We start from the raw sequence: 21464 nt of genomic DNA on the forward strand, positions 1-21464 counted from the left end.
AAAGTTTAAATTTCAGCCCCAAAACAAAGAAAATAGAGGAAAGAAAAATTATGGAGAAACTTTCAGAAGAAGAGAAGGTTCTAGGAATTTCCTTAAGAACAAAACAGATAAAAATCCTCCATGCAATATATGCAAAAGGCAAGGCCACGCAGAGAAAAATTGTTGGTTCCGTAATATGCCACAATGCAACCATTGCAAGAAGTTCGGGCACGTAGAGAAAAATTGTCGCAACAAAAATAGGCATCAAGCCAATATCGCAGAGGAGCATGATCAAGAACAATGTACGTTCTACGCTACTCAAGACTCAATAAAAGAAAAGGGAGGAAGCTGGTACTTGGATAGTGGATGTAGAAATCACATGGCCAAGGATGAGACTATTTTTAAAAGTATTGATGAGTCTGTCAAAGTCAAAGTTTGACTGGGAAATGGAAGTGTGGTTGAATCAAAAGGCAAAGGCACTGTCATGGTGGAGACAGATAAAGGTACGCGACTCATCCATGATGTCTTACTAGTTCCCAGCCTAAAAGAAAATCTTCTAAGCATTGACCAAATAATGGAGAGAGGCTACACACTTCACTTTGTAGGAGGTGTATGCAAAATCTTAGACAACAAAAATAAAAGGTCTGAGATAGCCCAAGTAAAGATGAATAAGAGCAATAGAAGCTTCCCTTTAAATTTAAAATATGCAACAAACATTGCCATGAAGGTACAAGTTGATGATTCATGGCTATGGCATCGAAGATTTGGCCACTTCAACACACATGCCTTGAAGTTGTTACATGAGAAGAACATGATGAGAGATCTTCCAAGCATAAAGGAGAACAATGAAGTGTGTGAAGAATGTCTCCTTGGTAAGCAACACCGATTTCCTTTCTCAACAAGCGGAGCATGGAGAGCGAAAAATCTATCGGAGCTGATACATACGGATGTTTGTGGACCAATGAGGACGCCATCACATGGGAACAACAGGTACTTCATACTCTTCATTGATGACTTCTCTAGAATGACATGGGTATATTTTCTAAAAGAAAAATCAGAAGTCTTTGGAGTATTCAAAAAGTTCAAGGCCCTTGCTGAAAATCAAAGTGGAAAACGGATAAAAGTACTAAGAAGTGATCGCGACAAAGAGTACACCTCTTGCGAGTTTGAAAGAATTTGTGAGGATGAAGGCATTGAGCGACAACTTACAGTCGCATATTCTCCTCAACAAAATGGAGTGTTCGAGAGAAAGAATCGCACAGTTATGGAGATGGCTAGATCGATGCTCAAGGAGAAGGGACTACGTAACACATTCTGGGCTGAAGCAGTCTACACTGCTGTTTCAATACTCAACAGATGTCCAACTAAGTCTGTAAAAGACAAGACTCCAATTGAAGCTTGGAACGGGAAGAAGCCATCAGCAAAGCACCTAAGGGTCTTTGGATCTATATGCTACATTCATATTCCAGACGTGAAGAGGCACAAGCTTGAAGACAAGACTATACGAGGTATCTTCCTTGGGTATAGCAATATCTCTAAGGGCTACCGTGTCTACAACTTGCAAACTAAGAAACTCGTCATCAGTCGAGATGTTGAAGTTGATGAGTACGCTTATTGGAATTGGGATGAAGAAAAAGTGGAGAAGAACGTTCTTATACCCGCTCAACTACCTCAAGAAGAAGCTGAGGAAGAAGACCCAGGTGAACCACCTTCACCTCCACCACAACAACAAGATCAAGAACTATCATCACCAGAGTCTACTCCAAGATGAGTAAGATCTTTGGTGGACATAAATGAAACCTGTAACTTAGCCATACTTGAACCTGGAAGCTTTGAAGAAGCGTCAAAGCAGGAAATATGGGTCAAGGCAATGGAAGATGAGATACAGATGATCGAGAAAAACAACACATGGGTGTTAGTAAATCGTCCCCATGGAAAAGATATCATTGGGGTTAAGTGGGTCTATACAGAAACACAAGGCGAGGCTAGTAGCTAAGGGTTACTCATAGCAACCCGAAATTGACTACAATGAGACATTTGCACCAGTAGCTCGTCTTGATACCATAAGAGCCCTAATAGCTCTTGCGTCACAAAAAGGATGGAGTATCCATCAACTAGATGTCAAATCCACCTTCCTTAACGGTGTACTTGAAGAAGAGATCTATGTGGAGCAGCCACAAGGATTCGTGTCTGAAGGCAAAGAAAACAAAGTGTTAAGACTAAGAAAAGCACTCTACGGTTTGAAGCAAACACCTCGAGCATGGTATAGCAGAATCGATCAGTATTTCATGGATCAAAGATTCAGGAGGAGCAAGAGTGAGCCTACACTTTACATCAAGTCTCAAGGGCAGTACACTCTCTTACTCTCTCTATATGTAGATGATCTTATCTACACGGGAAACAATACTAAGATGATGATGGAGTTTAAAGAAGACTTGATGAAGACCTTTGAGATGATCGACCTTGGTTTGATGAGTTACTTCCTCGGCATAGAGGTAAGTCAAAGAAATGAAGGGATATTCATCTCGCAAAAGAAATACATAGAAGGCTTACTTAAGAAATTCAAGATGTATGGTTGCAAACCTGTTGCTACTCCATTCATAACAAATGAGAAACTGCACAAGAATGATAGAGCACCAAAAGTTGATGCATCCAAATACCGAAGTCTAATTGGAAGCCTCCTATATTTGACAGCTACACGACCTGACATAATGTATGCTACAAGTCTTCTATCAAGATTCATGCAAAGCCCAAGTCAAATACACTTTGGAGCAGGAAAAAGAATTTTGAGGTATCTACAAGGAAGAAAAGAGTTCGATATATGGTATACTACCGAAACCAACTCAAAATTATTTGTCTACACCGACAGTGATTGGGCAGGTTCGGCAGATGACATGAAGAGTACATCTGGTTATGCTTTCTCACTAGGATCGGGAATGTTCTCTTGGGCATCGAAGAAGCAAGCTACAGTAGCACAATCAACAGCAGAAGCAGAGTACGTGGCAGCTGCTGAAGCAACGAGTCAAGCTATGTGGCTTCGTAGGATACTTGAAGACATGGGAGAAAAACAAGATGGGCCTACTAAAATCAACTGCGACAACAAATCAGCAATTGCAATGGCGAAGAATCCAGTTCATCACAGTAGAACAAAACACATAGCAATCAAGTATCACTTTATCAGAGAATCTGAAGCAACTAAAGAGATCAAACTCGACTACTGCAGAACAGAAGATCAAATTGCAGACATATTCACGAAGGCTCTGCCGAGACCAAGATTTGAAGAATTACGAGCTATGCTCGGAGTCACAGAAATTTGCATCAAGGAGGAGTGTTGAAATTGCTACAGATTTCTAAAATATTCTTAAATATAATATATATGAAAATAGTAGAATATCCTAGAACTATAGAATATGGTAGGACAATCTAGAACCATAATGTGTATGTGGTAGAACAATCTAGAACTATAAGTGTATGTATAAGATAGAAGAATCTAGAACTATCATGATACTAATCTAGCATAAAAACTCTAGAAAGACCTAAAGTAACGTAGAAACATTCACCACCATTAAGATGTTGGTGACTTGAGCCTATAAATAGACAATTGATATGTTGTAATTAATAATCCAAGAAATCAATGACATAACCTTCTTTCTAAAACAATTCTCTAAAATTATCAACTATCAATTATCATCTAACCAACTACCAACATTGACAAACTGAAAAGCAAGGGTTCATGCTTTATGAAAAAGGATATCAAATCATCTAAGTTTCTTATCTTGTTCATTGCAGCAAATTAATTTAAGAAGTGTGGTTCATACACCGCATGCTAAAATGTATTTTTATGTTTACGGATATTAAAATTTTATTTAATGAAATAGGTCATGCGATAAGGGGTTAAATCATCTAAATTCCTAATGTGGTGTTGTCACATTAGTTGCAATAAGGGGTTTCACTCTTAAAGTCTTAAAGTCGAACTCATTGTTTAAAAAAGTTTTCTTTTATTTGATGATATATAAATAATCTTATTGATTGAAATGTATATTTTTATTTTATTACTAAAAAGAAAGTGATGTAAAATTGGCGTTAAATATTTTATTTTTTATAACTAAAATCAACTCGATTCTTCAGAAGAAAAGAAATGAAATCGATTGAATATTACAAAAGAATGCCCAACGTTCAGCACAAATTATGTGCTTCTAGATGTCAGTCTGTCTAACAAAAGTAGTAATTAAAGCCAGCAGCCACATAATAAGGGGTGGATATTTTATTAACAAATATCTTTAATTTCCAATAATAGATATTCAATCATGGAGTTGAACATATAGATGATTATGCTGTCAGTGCATGCTAATGATCGTAGTGGGTAGTTTTATACATCTTAATCTTAATTATGCACATGCACATGTTGCTTAACAGCTTACCCGCGTTGACTGCACCTCATATAGGTGCACGATGCACTTCGATGTCATCATAATTAAATCCTTTGCCAAAATTGGAAGTTTCAAACCACACCCCAAGTCTATATACGTAGGCTGCTATTTTGTTACGAAACCATCCTTAATCGAATTGAACGAATCAAATTGTCTCCACTTTTGAACCAGTAGCATTCATATGCAGTTATATTTTATATGAAAGGTATTCAATTTTAAATATCAAGAGAGTCTATTTCAATTAGTTGAACAAGATATATGAATTATTATAAATTCTCTAATATTATTTTCAATTTTTATGAATAAAAAAATATTATATATAAAAATCTAATTGGATCATGATATGTTGTAAACAAAACATAATAATTTCTCATTATCTTGGTCCACCCCATGAACATACAAGTAAGTAGACTTTTTCCTTTGAGGCATATATATATATATATATATATATATACCTATTTAGTTAATTTGAGACTCACAGGAAAATGGTGCAACTCAAGGTCGTAGCCTTAACATTGTTGGTGTTGTGGTCATGGCGGAACTTTGAGGGTGCTGTAGGAGACCCTCAACTCTATCTACTCACATTGGAGTGCAGCGGATTCATGGCACCCAACTTGTCGAACTTCTACCAAAACCTAAACGCAAGTTTGGCAGACCTGAGAGCACAGGTGACCAGCCAAAGCAGGCACTTTGCCACGGCTCAATCAACTAGCCGGACAGACCCTGTCTATGCAATGTTCCAATGCAGGAACTACCTCTCCATCACTGACTGCGCCACCTGCTTAGCCGCCGCCGCCACTGAAATCCGGAACTGCTCCGTCGGAACCAACGGTGCCCATGTAGTTTATGATGGCTGCTTCCTCAGGTACACATCCATCTAATATTTGTTCAGTAGTCCTTTCTTATGGCTGATAATTCAAATATGATTTTTCTGACACACTTGGTGTGTACCCTTTGAGGAGAGGAATGAAAGAGAAGTTTAGGTGACGAATAAAGGGGTGAAATGAGTAAGACTAGCTACGTCACTAGTCCTATAAAATGTAGGATTGAGTTTTAAACATGTAAGAAAACAAAAAACCGTCCAATGCGTGTATCAAATGTCACGAGATTGAGAATGAACTTTGCCACTTATAATGATCCAACCTGATTTGAACAAAGATTATTTTCCTTCCTATCAAACATACATGTGGTTTATTAAATGAACCAAACTAGGCATCTTTCTATATTTTTCTTGTTTTAAACATAGACTTTTATCTTTTTTTTTTCTCTTTTTTTTTCCTTTTTATTGTCCAAAAAAATTAAAGGTTAAATTAACATTTAACACAAACTACCAACAAACTAGATATTTATATATAGATTATTGAGACTGTGTGGATTAGAGTTTTCAGATATTTTTCATCACAAGAACATGAGGGTCGCAGTCCATGAAACTAATAAGTAAGAGTTGACTTTGATGTTTGATGCTTGCAAATTTGTTTGACTGTCGAGGTACGAGAGCACTGACTCCTTCAACCAGATCAGTTCTAGCAGCCACACACTTTGTGGAAATCAGACTGCCGATGAAAGCACTGGTTATGGTGCAGTTGGACAGCAAGTGCTGATGGATCTACAAATCGCAACACCCAAAATTAGTGGCTATTTTGCCGCTACCAAAACACAAGTGTCTGGAGGTGCAATCTATGCCGTTGCACAATGTGCTGAGACTTTCACACAAGACAATTGTTTGGATTGTTTATCAAATGAACAAAGCAGCATGCAAGGTTGTCTTCCCAATACAAATGGTAGGGCATTTGATCCTCCTGGCTGCTTTATGAGATACTCGGAGACACCCTTCTTTGCTGATAACCAAACCATTGATATCAGTCCCTTCTTAAAACAAGGTACAAATGCCATAACTCCATTTAATATAGATGTCGACTTGAATGAATAAAAGTGGGCTAGAGTGGTCCATCTCTTTTGGTATAAAAATGGACACTTTTTCTAACACACTGTATTATTGCATGCCAGAAATTAAATATCAGAAATCACAAAATATTTTGAGATCCACACTTCTTTATGGAGTCTCACTTATAATTCCGTAGTTTCCTTTTACATACAATTTTAAATAAAATAATACATGAATCAAACATGTAAAGCATTTTTATATTGTCATCCAACTTTAAATTGACATATATAATAAATTTATTGACTTTTATAATAATTTAAAAAATAATACATAGTATAAATGCTGATTGATCCATATGCAATGTAAAAAAAACATTATACTGAAAATGCATAGAAATTAAAATCTAAATTTTAAGTAATAAAAAAGAATGTGTTAAAAGGGTATTACTAGCACCATTTTTATATTGTAATATCAACATCTTGAACGGACTCATCAGATCAGTTGGAATATTTGAGGTCAACTTCTTTTCTGTCTTGAAGGAGGAGTAGGTTCAAACAAGAAGTGGGTCATTATTGGTTGTGGTTTTGGAGGTGCACTCCTTGTTGTGATCCTTATTTCATTATTTCCCTGGAATAGAAGATCCCAAAGTCCGAAGAGAACTCCTAGAAGTAAGATTATTTGGAAAGTCTTCATGTGATGCTTCGTATCCAACTATTGTTATCAATCCATGACTTTATTTATTAATAATAAAAAAAAAACAAAATCGTATTTTAATTAGCAGGAAGCATAATGGGAGCAACTGATTTGAATGGTCCAACCAAGTACAGATATAGTGACTTGAAAGCTGCAACAAAAAACTTTAATGAGAAAAATAAACTAGGAGAAGGAGGCTTTGGTGCCGTATACAAGGTAAACTTGAATTTTTCCTCACATTTTAATAATATTCTAAGAATTTTCTTTTTCTTTTTAATTATAAGCAATATTAATTATAAGCTACACATTTAGTTATAACTTTTGATTTTGATGCTACTGAATAGGGGACTATGAAAAATGGGAAAGTTGTTGCAGTAAAAAAATTAATTTCAGGAGATTTCAACAAGGTAGATGACGAATTTGAAAGTGAAGTAACACTTATAAGTAATGTTCATCATAGAAATCTGGTTCGACTTCTTGGTTGTTGCAGTGAAGGTCAAGAAAGAATCCTTGTTTACCAATACATGGCAAACACCAGCCTAGACAAATTCTTATTTGGTAACTAACATGAATTTCTGATAGAAGCATTTTCTGTAAGTTTTACTTTCTTTACCCTCTTCTTTTCTCCTCTAATGTTTTGAGCATATAAAATTGGGATACAGGAAAAAGAAAAGGTTCCCTCAACTGGAAACAACGCTATGATATAATTTTGGGCACAGCACGGGGATTGACTTATCTACATGAGGAATTTCATGTTTCTATCATACATAGAGATATTAAGAGTGGCAATATCCTATTGGATGAACAACTTCAGCCCAAAATTTCTGATTTTGGGTTGGCGAAACTCCTACCAGAAGACCAATCTCATGTTCGCACAAGAGTTGCAGGAACATTGTAAGTCAAAAAGAAATTCCAATGGCTCAGCTTGAAAATTTTAAAGGGTAAAACGTACTGCCCCCCATATGCATTCACTTGAATTTCTTGACATTTATAACTAAGCATCAAGTTGTGGTGAATGAGATAAATAATTCTTACGTGGGAAAAATGTAACATAATATGTTTGAGTGTTATTTTATTAATTATCGAACTATGTGTTATATGCATTTGTCAGGGGATACACAGCACCTGAGTATGTACTCCATGGTCAATTATCAGAAAAAGCTGATACATACAGCTATGGAATTGTAGCCTTAGAAATCATAAGTGGTCAAAAGAGTACTGATGTAAAAGTTGTTGATGACGATGGTGATGAAGAATATCTTCTTCGACGAGTAAGGAATTTCCCATTAGATACCAAAAATTGGCTTCTTTTTTTTTCATGTAATATTTTGCTATATGACCCTTGGTTTTGACTATAATAGGCATGGAAGTTGTATGAGAGAGGCATGCTTTTGGAGTTAGTAGACAAAAGCTTAGACCCAAATAACTATGATGCAGAAGAAGTGAAGAAAGTCATAGCCATTGCTTTGTTGTGCACTCAAGCATCGGCTGCAATGAGGCCAGCTATGTCTGAAGTAGTAGTCTTACTCAACTGCAATAACTTACTTGAGCATATGAGACCTTCAATGCCTATCTTTATTGAGTCGAATTTAAGGCCTCACAGAGATATATTTGCGTCAACGGGTTCCTCAACATCTAATGCTACTACCTCCAATTCTATATAGTACCTGCTAGATGATAGGTTAAGAATTATATGATGCAAACGATAATTCCTGTTCAGTTCATTATTGGAGATTGGTACAATTATGTGTAAATCTTATTTTAAATAGCAGATTACACGTGCCTTTCCTTAAGAATGCAAACAACGCCTTCCCATTGTCACCTAGTTCTCAATTCACTCTGGTACGTGGTACGGGTATGGTTCCCAGTTTGTGACCTTACAACAAATTGGTACATGGGGATATACATAGTTGGTACACTTTAGTACCCTATTTTAATATATAATAGGTCTTAATATATAATTAGCTTGCTGTTAAAAATAAATGATCTAGTTAAAAATTATAAATTATGCAAAATATAAAATAAAACAATAAATATTTCATATATGTTTTTATAAAGGAGGGAACAAGTTACTTTAAGAATAATTTTAAAAATATTACTCCAGGTGCCAATTATTTTTTTTAAAGGATTACTCTAGAAATAAGTTAATTTTTTCTAATTTTTATATTATTATAAATAAAAGTTCATAAATAACAAAGTTCAAAACTCATCATGTTGTACTCAAATTTAGATGCAACTTGAGGCCCAAGGCCCGACATATCATAAAAGAGATAAAAACTATATCTTTAAACTTGAGATTAGTTTAAGGGTGTTTTTATATGGTAGTAACCATGATGGCGACAAATGACAATACGGGTGGTTGATGATAGTGTGGGGACGTTGCCGACGATGGTAGAAATACCAATAGTGATGGTAGTTGTGGCAGTGATGATGGTTGTGGTATCATTGTCGATGGTGGTGGTGGTCGAGTTGGTGACAGTTGTGTCAACAAAAAGGTTGTTGTCAAATGTAAGAAGTGTTTGATGTTTTAAAAATTGAAAATCAAATTTTAAAATGATTTTTTGTTGTTTTGAAAATGAATATAAAATTATTTTAAAAGAGAATTACAAATAATTTAGCTACACTTTTTTAAATCCATTTTGTTTTAAAAATTGTATTTGAAAACTAAAAACTTTAAACTTGCAACTACCTTAAATGAGCTCTTAAGAGATCCATTTGAACTAATGTAATGTTGGTAATCTAATATTACCAACTTATCTTTTTATATAATAAACAAAAAGAGTATTTTTTGTCATAATTTTAAGAAACATAAGATCACTATGAAGTATATTAATTGCTAAATTTCTCTTTTATCCTTAATTAATCATGAGACCTATTAATGATATATACTCATTCCGATGAAAGTGGATGTATTTATGAGGCTATTAACCAAACAAGTATTCTCATTGGTGGAAAAAAGTTATTTTTTGAAATATAACTACCACTTAAAATATTCAATGCTATAAGTAGTTTTGAAATAAAATTAAAATTTATAATATTATTAATTAAAATTAACAACTTAATCACTTTTATTAGTCGATCTTATTTTCTTAATATATCCTTTTGTTAGGAATTGAACATGCGACTCTTTGCAATGTCCCTCTGGTGTGTCACATTAGTTGCACCAAGGGGTTTCACTCATAAAGTCGTGATTTAATGCAAAATAAGTCATCATTTTTTATTCAATTCATATTAAAGACAAACTTATTTTTAAAAAATCATTTTTTTTCATTTAATGATATAGAAATAATCTTATGATTCAAAATGAGTATTTTTATATTTTTACTTTAAAGAAATTGATGTAAAATTGGTTTAAAATATTTTATTTTTTATAAGTAAAATGAACTCGATTCTTCAGAAGAAAGAAAAGAATTCCATGGATATTACAAAAGAATGCCAACATTAAGCACAAAATGCGCCTGATTTAGAGGTTAGTGTGGCTAAAACAACAGTTAGTAAAGACAGCAAATATATAAGGGGTAAATATTTTATTAACAAATATCATTTTCAATATTAGATATTCAATCATGGTCATGGAGTTGAAATGCATTGCAATTAATTTTGTTATAGATCATTATTTATGCTGTCAGTGTTAATGAGTGGTCCGTTGTTTTATACATCTTAATCTTATCTTAATTATGCACATGCAAAGGTTACTTAGCAGCTTATCCGCGTTGACTACAGCTCATATAGGTGACCATGCACTTTGATGTCATCATAAATTAAAGTCCTTCAATATATATATATATATATATATATATATATATATATATATATATATATATATATATATATATATATATATATATATATATAACCTAATAAAAACATTGTCCTCCATGCATCTCTCAGACATGCATATTATCTTAGAAGAAATTATTAGATACATGTCCATTATTAAAATAAATTTCTTATGATAAGCATTCAAATTTTTTAATTTATAAAAAATAATTAATAATATTCAATTACGTATTACATGTTGAATAGAAATTTATTGGGACCATAATATATATAGTTTTGGGCCACTAATGAGTGGTCCGTTGTTTTATACATCTTAATCTTATCTTAATTATGCACATGTAAAGGTTACTTAGCAGCTTATCCGCGTTGACTACAGCTCATATAGGTGACCATGCACTTTGATGTCGTCATAAATTAAAGTCCTTCAATATATATATATATATATATATATAACCTAATAAAAACATTGTCCTCCATGCATATCTCAGACATGCATATTATCTTAGAAGAAATTATTAGATACATGTCCATTATTAAAATAAATTTCTTATGATAAGCATTCAAATTTTTTAATTTATAAAAAATAATTAATAATATTCAATTACATATTACATGTTGAATAGAAATTTATTGGGACCATAATATATATAGTTTTGGACCACTAAATAAGTTTACATTATCTTCGTCCATCCGTTGAACATTCAAGTAACTAGACTGTTTTATTTGAGGCCAATATATCAACCCATCTTTTCAACCTTAGATTTAAGCGAGTTAATTTGAGAATCCCAAGAAAATGGTGCAACTCAAGCTCGTGGCATTAACCTTGTTGGTGTTGTGGTCATGGTGGAACTTTGAGGGTGCAGTTGGAGACCCTCAAACCCTTTTACTCAAATTTGAGTGCAGTGTAGTCTCGGTACACGACTCGGCCAACTTCTTCCAAAATCTAAACGCTAGTTTGGCAAACCTGAAATCGCAGCTGGTGAGCAACCAAAGCAAGCACTTTGTCACAGCTCAATCAACCACCGGAACGGATCCTGTCTATGCAATGTTCCAATGCAGGAACTACCTCTCCAACACTGACTGCGTCACCTGTTTCGCTGTGGCCGCCGCCACAGTCCGCAACTGCTCCACCATGAATACTGCCCGTGCCATTTATGATGGCTGCATCCTCAGGTACACTTCCATCTAATATTTGTTCAATAATAGTCTTGGTGTGTACCCATTGAGGAAAGAAAAAAGAGAGAATTTTACGCGACACTTAGAGGGCTAAGATGAAGAAGACTAGCTTCGTCATTAGTCCTATAAACTGTAGGACTGAGTTTTAAGAATGTAAAAAAGAAAAAGAAAAAAAAAAACAACTATATGAGTCGATCAATATTCACAAGATTTTTTCAGCTTAATAATCGACGTTGAATTCAAGTTTTGGATATGTAACTTTCTTATACTCAAAGACAATGAGTTTTGCCACCTACAATAGTCCAACCTGACTCAAACATGGAGGATATATAAATTGACATTTACCACAAATTACCAACTAGCTAATAGAAACTGTGAGGATCTAGATGTGTTAGATCTGTTTTCATCACAAGAACATGTAGGTTGGCAGTTCATGAAAAACAAGGTTAGAATTAATTAACTTTGAAGTTTGTGTTGGAAGAAGAAGATTTTATTTCAAGATTAATTTTCTTATTAATTACCTTATTCCAAGATACTAAATGCTAATGGAAAACTACAAGACTTCCTAACTCAACCTTGACTTAGTAACTTACAACTTTTAACTTAGAAAATTGCACAATTATAAAACTCATAATTATAAGCTTAGAAACTTAAAACTTCGTACCCCATTGCCCAGAGGCTCTTCGCTATGCGAAGGTATGGGGGAGGAATGTTGTACGCAGCCTTACCTTTGCATATGCAAAGAGGCTGTTTTCGGATTCGAACCCATGACCAACAAGTCACCAAGGCACAACTTTACCGCTGCACCAAGGCTCGCCCTCATAATTATAAGCTTAGAAACTTGCCATTATTAATTTTCTAATTAATATCTAACATCCTCCCTTAATTGGAAAATTCTTCTGCACACCAAGTTTTGCTCGCAATCTTCAAAAATCTTCAAATTTGAGAGGCTTGGTGAAAATATCCGCAACTTGATCTTAAGTCTTCACATGAGTCAATTCTACTTCTTTCTTGGCAATGCACTCTCTAATAAAATGATACCTTGTATCTATATGCTTACTTCGTTCATGGAACACCGAATTCTTGGCAAGCTCTTGTGTAGATCTATTATCAACATAGATCTTTGTGCTTTCCTTTTGTAACAAGTGAAGTTCCTTCAACAATCTTCTTAGCCAAATGGCATGACATGTGCAAGAAGTTGCAGCTACATACTCGGCTTCACAAGTAGAAAGTGTCACAATGACTTGCTTCTTAGAACTCCATGTAAAAACACAATCACCCATAAAAAACACAAATCTGGTAGTACTTTTTCTATCATCAACATCTCCTGCAAAATCACTATCACAAAACCCCACAAGCTTAAAGTTATTGGAGGGAGAATAAAACAATCCAAAATCAATTGTACCCTTCAAGTAACGAAGAATTCTTTTTGCGGCTTTTAGATGAGTAGAGATTGGAGCCTCCATAAAGCGACACACAACTCCCACCGCATATAGAATACCGGGCCTTGTATTGGTTAGATACCTCATACTCCCCACAAGACTCTTGAAGATCGTGGGGTCTACTTTCTTTCCTTCATCAAACTTTGATAACTTCAAGCTACCTTCCATAGGTGTGTTCACGGGATTGCAATCAAGCATATTAAATTTCTTCAACACTTCTTTTGTGTAGCTTTCTTGTGAGACAAAGATACCATTCTCCATTTGCTTCACTTCCATTCCCAAGTAATATGACATGAGTCCCATATCTGTCATCTCAAATTCATGAGACATAGACTCCTTGAAGTCTTCAAACAAATTTGGGTTATTGCCGATAAAGATAAGGTCATCCACATAAAGACAAATAAACAAGACATCACCATTATTAAAAGCTTTAACATAAAGAGCATACTCATTTTGACAACGAACAAACCCATTGTCTTGGAAGTACTTATCAATGCGACTATTCCATGCCCTCGGTGCTTGCTTTAGACCATACAACGCCTTGTTCAATTTCAAGACTTTTCCTTCTTGACCTTCGATGACAAAACCCATTAGTTGTTCAACATAGACATCTTCTTCAAGATAGCCATTTGGAAATGTCGATTTTACATCAAGGTGAAAAATTCTCCACTTCATTTGAGCTGCCAAGGAAATAAGAAGACGAATTGTCTCCATCCGGGCAATCGGTGCAAACACTTCATCATAATCAACTCCATATTGTTGCTTGTAGCCTTTAGCCACGAGTCTTGCTTTGTGTCTCTCAACCTCTCCTTTTGCATTCTTCTTGATTTTGAACACCCATTTGACTCCAATTGCTTCATGACCTTTGGAAAGGCTTGATAACTCCCAAGTGTTGTTCTTCTCAATGGCTTTGATTTCTTCTTCCATGGCTTGTCTCCACCTTTTGTCTTTCATTGCTTCATCAAAGTTTAAGGGTTCACTGTCAACAAAAAGACAAAACAAATCATTTATAACTTCAGTTTCATCATATAATTCTTGAATATTTTTCATTATTCTTGGCCTTTCACTTGAACTCCCTTCGGAAGATGATGAGGCTTCATTGGTTGAAGGAGTTGGTGAAGGAGTTGGAGTTGAATCATTTGGAGTCAAGGCTTCTTCATCTCTTTCTTCAAAGTACGGGAAAAAATCATAAGTGTCTTCTTTCTCCTCCCAATTCCATGCGCCTTCTTCATAGAACTCAACATTTTGGCTCACAATTGTCTTCCCATTGTTGGATTGTACAATTTGTAGTCTTTTGAGCTTGCATCATAGCCAATGAACACATGTTTCTCACTTCGATCATCAAGCTTGAATCTTCCTTGGTCGGGTACATGAGCATATGCAATGCTCCCATATACTCTCAAGTGATCAACTCTTGGCTTCACTCCACTCCATGCTTCTTGTGGTGTTTGATCTTTAACATTCTTTGTTGGGGAGCGATTGGACAAATAAATGACACATGCAACAGCTTCGGCCCAAAATTCCTTTGGCATATTTTTAGCCTTCAACATACATCTAGTCATATTAAGAATAGTTCTATTTTTTTCTCTCCGCTACCCCATTTTGTTGTGGAGATCTAGAAACCGTTAGAGGGCGACGAATCCCATGTTTTTCACAAAATTCATTAAATTCTTTTGATGTGAATTCGCCACCTCTATCGGATCTTAGAGCTTTGATTACATAACCACTCTTCTTTTCCACGAGCTTTAAAAATTTTAAAAGCTACAAATGCCTCAGATTTTTGCTTTAGAAAATAAACCCAAGTCTTTCTACTATAATCATCAATAAAAAGCAAGAAATATTTATTGTTACCACATGAAGGAGGATTGATTGGGCCACACACATCGGTGTAAACAAGTTGGAGAGGCTCCTTTGCTGTTGAATTAGCTTCTTTTGGAAAACTCCTTCTTGCATGCTTTCCAAGGAGACATGCTTCACACAATTGATTAGGATGGTTGATGAGAGGCATCCCTTTCACCATCTTCTCCTCTCCTAAGGATTTTAGTGCTCCAAAATTCAAGTGCCCAAATCTTATATGCCAACACAATGATTCATCTTTTATGCTAGCCTTCAAACATTTTGCTTCATTGGTTTTAATGTTCAAAGTGAACATTCTATTTCTTGACATAAACACATTGGCAATCAAATTAGAATTTTGATCTCGAAGCCATAAACAACAATCTTTCATATGAATTTCATACCCTTTTTCAACAAGTTGTCCCAAACTCAAAATATTGCTTTTTAGTTTAGGAACATAGTAAACATTTGTGATTAATTTGTGAGCACCATCTTTTAAAGAAATTAAAATGGTACCCTTTCCTTGGATTTGCACCTTGGAAGAATCTCCAAAGGAAACATTTTCTTTCACCTTCTCATCAAGTTCCACAAATTTCTCTTTGCATCCACACATGTGATTGCTTGCTCCATTGTCAAGATACCATAAGCATTTGTCTTCCTTCTCACCATTATTAAGTGGTAGCAGTAGTGTTGGCTCTTCAACTTCTTTATCATCAACAAGATTGACCTTCTCTTCAACATTAGTTCTACACTCCCAAGAGTAATGACCATATTTATGACAATTAAAACATTCAACATTAGATTTATCATACCTCCTTTCATATGCTTTTTCATAATTGTTTCTACCTCTTCCTCTTTCTCTTCCACGACTTCTAGTGGATTGATGGCTCCTCTATTCATTGTTGTCAAAATTATCACGATCTCCTCTTCCTCCTCTTCCTTGGCCATGATCACGTCCTCTTCCACGCCCACGTGCTCTTTGACTACTTTCTCCTCGATCCATTTTCTTTCAAAGAAGTTTTAGCTTTGAAGACTTGTTCCAATGGCTCATCATGCCTTCTATTGAACCTTTCTTCATAGGCTTGAAGAGAACCCATCAATTGGTCTACGACCATTGAGTCTAAATCCTTAGACTCTTCAATAGCACAAACCACATAATCAAATTTAGCGATTAAGGAGCGAAGGATATTTTCCACCACACGGACATCTTCCATATTTTCTCCATAACGCTTCATTTGGTTCACAATAGTCAACACCTTATTGTCAAAATCCGAGATAGATTCAGATTCCTTCATATGCAATGATTCAAACTCTCTATGTAGAGTTTGTAGGCACACCTTTTTTTTACCTTATCAACACCTTCAAGGGAGGTTTTCAAAATCTCCCATGCTTCTTTGGATGTGGTTGCATTTGACACCAACTCGAACATAGCTTCATCCAAACCTTGATGAATGAAAGCAAGTGCTTGTTGATCCTTCTTCTTCGACTTCAACAAAGTCTCCTTCTCATTTGGTAACAAAGTAGCCTCATTTTGAGGTTGGGTATAACCTTTCTCTACAATCTCCCAAACATCTTGAGAACCTAACAAGGCTTTCATGCGACGACACCAATTATCATAATTCCCTTTGGTAAGACGAGAGAATTTAAACATACTCAAGCCATTGTTTGCTATCTCTCAACTCACAAAGTGTTTCTCTCTCAACACTCTAGAACTCAAGCTTTGATGTCACTTTGTTGAAAGAAGAAGATTTTATTTCTTTGCCACACCAAATACAAGAGTATGATCCCCTATTTATACTAGAATAAAGTGACCATTTGACTAATCACATAAATGCTTAATACCTTATTCCAAGATACTAAATACAAATGGAAAACTACAAGACTTCGTAACTCACAATCTTGACTTAGTAACTTACAACTTTTAACTTAGAATATTGCACAATTATAAGACTCATAATTATAAGCTTAGAAACTTGCTATTATTAATTTTCTAATTAATATCTAACAGTTTGATGCTTTCAACCGTGTTTGACTGTTGAGGTACGAGAACAATGACTTCTTCAAGCAGAATCTCATTTCTAGCATCCACACACTTTGTGGAAATCAGACTGCAGATGAAAGCACTGGTTTTGGTGCAGTTGGACGCCAAGTGCTGATGGATCTACAAATAGCAACACCAAAAATTAGTGGCTACTTTGCAGCTACCAAGACACAAGTGGAAGGCGGTGCAATCTATGCCATTGCACAATGTGCTGAAACTCTCACTCAAGACACTTGTTTGGATTGTTTGTCATCTGAACAGAGAGACTTACAAGATTGTCTTCCCAGTACAAATGGTAGGGGATTCGATCCTCCTGTGTGCTTTATGAGATACTCGGCGACACCCTTCTTTGCTGATAACCAAACCATTGATATCACTTCCTTTTTAAAACAAGGTACAGATGCCATAACCCCATTTAATAAATGTTGAATTGAATGCATAAAAATGGGCTAGAGTGGTGCCATCTCTTTTGGGTATAAAGATAGTTATACATTCTCTTAATCAACTCTTTTTCTAACACAATATATTGGTATTTAAGTTTATTGGAAATCAAGAAATTTCATAAGCTTCACGTAATTCTTCTTTTCGAAATTCCATAATTACTTTGTCCAGACAATTTTAGAGAAAATAGTGCATATGCACTGAAAGTGTACCGCGTTTTTATACAATCAATCAATTTAAAATTGATATTTATGTTAAGTTTTTTTTATTTTTATAACACAACTACCTTAAATTTATACATAATGTGATTTATCTTTGATCTCGATGCACTTAAAAAAATGCATTGAAATTAAACTCTAAATTTTTATTAATATTAAAGAATGAGTTCAAAACGTATTACTAATACTTTTCTTATATTGTAATATCAACATCTTGGACGGACACATCATTTGGAATATTTGAGGTCAACTTTTTTTCTGTCTTGAAGGAGGAGGAGGTTCAATCAAGAAGTGGGCCATTATTGGTGGTGGTGTAGTAGGTGCACTCCTTGTTGTGATCCTTATTCCATTATTACCCAGGCATAGCGGATCCCAAAGTCCTAAGAGAGTTCCTAGAAGTAAGACTATCTGTAAACTCTTTATAAACAAAAACAATATCATGTGATGCTTTCTATCCAACTATAATACAATTATCATGTCTTTTTTTTTTCTCTTAAAAAAGCAACCATTGTTATGAATCCATGGCTTTATTTATAACGAAAAATCAAACTCATATTTTAAATAGCAGGTACCATAATGGGAGCAACTGAGTTGAAAGCTCCAACCAAGTACAAGTATAGTGACTTGAAAGCTGCAACAAAAAATTTTAGCGAGAAAAATAAATTAGGAGAAGGAGGCTTTGGTGCAGTATACAAGGTAAACTTGAATTATTCCTCAGATTTCAATTGCGATTGCAAGAATTTTTCTTGTTCTTTTTTAATGTAAACTTGTCAACTGAAATCTCCATAACATAAGTATGATCAAAAGACTATATTAATTATAAGCTACACATCTAGTGATAATTTTTAATTTTGATGCTACCGAATAGGGAACCATGAAAAATGGAAAAATTGTTGCTGTCAAGAAATTAATTTCAGGAAATTCCAACCAGATGGATGTTGAATTTGAAAGTGAAGTAACAGTTATAAGTAATGTTCATCATAGAAATCTTGTTCGGCTTCTTGGTTGTTGCAGTATAGGCGAAGAAAGAATCCTTGTTTATGAATACATGGCAAACACCAGCTTAGACAAATTCATATTTGGTAACTAAATTGTGATTTGTGTAGGTTGTACTTTCCTAATCCTTTTCTTTTCTCCTCTAATGTTCTGAGCATGTAAACTTGGGAAACAGGAAAAAGAAAAGGTTCCCTCAACTGGAAACAACGCTACGATATAATTTTGGGCACAGCAAGGGGATTGACTTATCTACATGAGGAATTTCATGTTTCTATCATACATAGAGATATTAAGAGTGGCAACATCCTCTTGGATGAACAACTTCAGCCCAAAATTTCTGACTTTGGGTTGGTGAAACTCCTTCCAGGGGATAAATCTCATATTCGCACAAGAGTTGCAGGAACATTGTAAGTCAAAACAAAATGAATGGCTCAACTTGAAAATTTTAAAGGGTTAAATGCATTGCCCCCATATGCATCTCAGTTGAATTTCTTGACATTTATTTGAGCATCAAACTGTAGCAAAAGAGACAATTAAAATCTTACGTGCGAAAAATATAACATGCTACGTGTGAGTGTTCTTTTATTAATTATATATATTCACTTTTCAGGGGATACACAGCACCTGAATATGTACTCCAAGGTCAATTATCAGAAAAGGCTGATACATACAGCTATGGAATTGTAGTATTAGAAATCATAAGTGGTCAAAAGAGTACAGATGTGAAAGTTGATGATGATGGTGATGAAGAATATCTTCTTCGACGAGTAAGGAATTTCCCATTAATATACACCGATAATTGGTTGTCTTTTTTGTAAAATTTTACTATATGACCCTTGGTTTTGCTTATAATAGGCATGGAAGTTGCATGAGAGAGGCATGCTTTTGGAGTTAGTGGACAAAAGCTTAGACCCTAATAACTATGACGCAGAAGAAGTGAAGAAAGTCATAAGCATTGCTTTGTTGTGCACTCAAGCATCGGCTGCAATGAGGCCATCCATGTCTGAAGTTGTAGTCCTACTTAGTTGCAATGACTTACTTCAGCATATGAGACCTTCAATGCCTATTTTTATTGGATCAAATTCAAGGCTTCACAGAGTTATCTCTGCTTCAACTGGTTCCTCTACATCTAATGTTACTCCCTCCAATTCTATAGTACCTGTTCGATGATTAATTAATAATTATATGATGCAAATGAAAAAATTCATGTCCAAATCATTTTTAAAAATTGGTACAATAATGTGTGATTCTTATTTGAAATAACATATTACACCTGAGTTTTCTTAAGAATGCACATGATTCCTTCAATTCCTTTCTTTAAGGTTTTTGCAACGCTTCATACAAGGTTACATTGCATAATTTATGTGTTCCTTGAGTAACAGTAAGTGTCAGTGTAATGTGTATGTCGGGGATGTTAGTGTAACATTTTTCAAACAATTGAGAATGGTTAAGGTAGAAGTAGAAAAAAGAAGAGTATCGAGAAAAATTTACGAAGCCTTAGGAAATGTCATAATTACTCTATTTTAAATTTCTGTCTAGAGTCCTTTGCATTTGTAATATTATGATTTTTGAGGTTTCTATTGTCACATCACAACTAGAAGGCTTTTACATTTGTTAATAGCAACACAACAAGCACAACTATTTTAAACTAATTAACTTACATATACACACATAATTAACTTTGTAAGCGACCCTTGTTTTGAGATGAACTATGAGTTATTAAAGTTGTGACTATGAAAGAGTGTCTTCCTCACATAGGGAGGGGCTTCTTGTGTCCATGGATTTTGTAGCACTCCAGGTTCATGGTGTGGAATGCATACCAACAAGTTATTTGTGGGTCTCGAGGCACAATGTCATTCTTGTCGTGTGCCATTCTTGATGTGTGCAGGACTTTACGACTACATTAACTGTTTGACATGACTATAGGACCATGAGGAAGATGGGGATGAGCTATCGAGTGGCAGTAGTCCTTGTACCAAGGTTGAGTCCTGGGGTTATCTAGTCAAAGGCTCGAGCTAAGTGCTTGGTCATGTTATTTTTCCATAATAATAGTTGCCCCTAAGTCAATCTGCTCGAGTAACTGATGAGTTGGCTTTTGAGGAAGTCTTGATTGTCGAGTTTGCTAACAAGTTTTTTTTTTTTTTTTTTCCATTTTTGTTGCCTGTTCAAATTTTGGTTTTGACCCTTTGGGTTTTCTCCTTAAAGATTTTTACTAGAGCGGTGCCACGTTTTAGTTGTTGGGTGTGTAGGTGACTTTTTGGCTGTTGATGATTTCTCTCATAACCCTACTATATGTGCGTGTATGTAAAGATATGAAGTGTTTTTATGCATTTGTCCTTTTCTTTCATCTTTAATTAGTTCTTGTCTGAGGATGTTTGACCATTTTTCCTTTTGTTCTTGCTAGTGATCTATATCAAGTATTTTTTTTTTCCCTTTTGCTTTTGTCTCTTTCCATTTCATTGTGTGGGGTTAGGTTTGATGCGCTCTACTCTGTATTGGTAAAGAAATGGGGGTCTTTGACGGTGGAAGATCTGCCGCCTGAGGTTT

General features: G+C 35.0%; 2 protein-coding genes across 3 annotated transcripts; both read left to right on the top strand.

Moving 5' to 3' along the window:
• The first annotated feature begins 4890 nt into the window (after positions 1–4890).
• On the top strand, positions 4891–8808 carry LOC114374414 (cysteine-rich receptor-like protein kinase 2). The gene is made up of 8 exons (XM_028332055.1): positions 4891–5274; positions 5898–6289; positions 6834–6962; positions 7076–7203; positions 7332–7545; positions 7650–7881; positions 8099–8258; positions 8349–8808. The coding sequence occupies exons 1-8, from the start codon at positions 4895–4897 to the stop codon at positions 8649–8651; spliced, it is 1938 nt and encodes a 645-aa protein (XP_028187856.1). The 5' UTR covers positions 4891–4894; the 3' UTR covers positions 8652–8808.
• A 2657-nt stretch (positions 8809–11465) lies between these two features.
• On the top strand, positions 11466–20968 carry LOC114374411 (cysteine-rich receptor-like protein kinase 2). 2 transcript variants are annotated; one of them, XM_028332052.1, is made up of 8 exons: positions 11466–11940; positions 17262–17656; positions 18191–18319; positions 18487–18617; positions 18790–19003; positions 19093–19324; positions 19528–19684; positions 19773–20968. In XM_028332052.1, exons 1-8 carry the CDS (start codon positions 11561–11563, stop codon positions 20085–20087), a joined length of 1953 nt encoding a protein of 650 aa, XP_028187853.1. In that variant the 5' UTR covers positions 11466–11560; the 3' UTR covers positions 20088–20968. The 2 variants fall into 2 exon arrangements, with proteins under 2 accessions (XP_028187853.1, XP_028187854.1); XM_028332053.1 differs by having other exon boundaries at positions 18490–18617; positions 19773–20967.
• Positions 20969–21464: the final 496 nt, after the last annotated feature.

Source organism: Glycine soja, chromosome 11 (assembly GCF_004193775.1).
Source record: "Glycine soja cultivar W05 chromosome 11, ASM419377v2, whole genome shotgun sequence".
NCBI lineage: Eukaryota > Viridiplantae > Streptophyta > Magnoliopsida > Fabales > Fabaceae > Glycine > Glycine soja.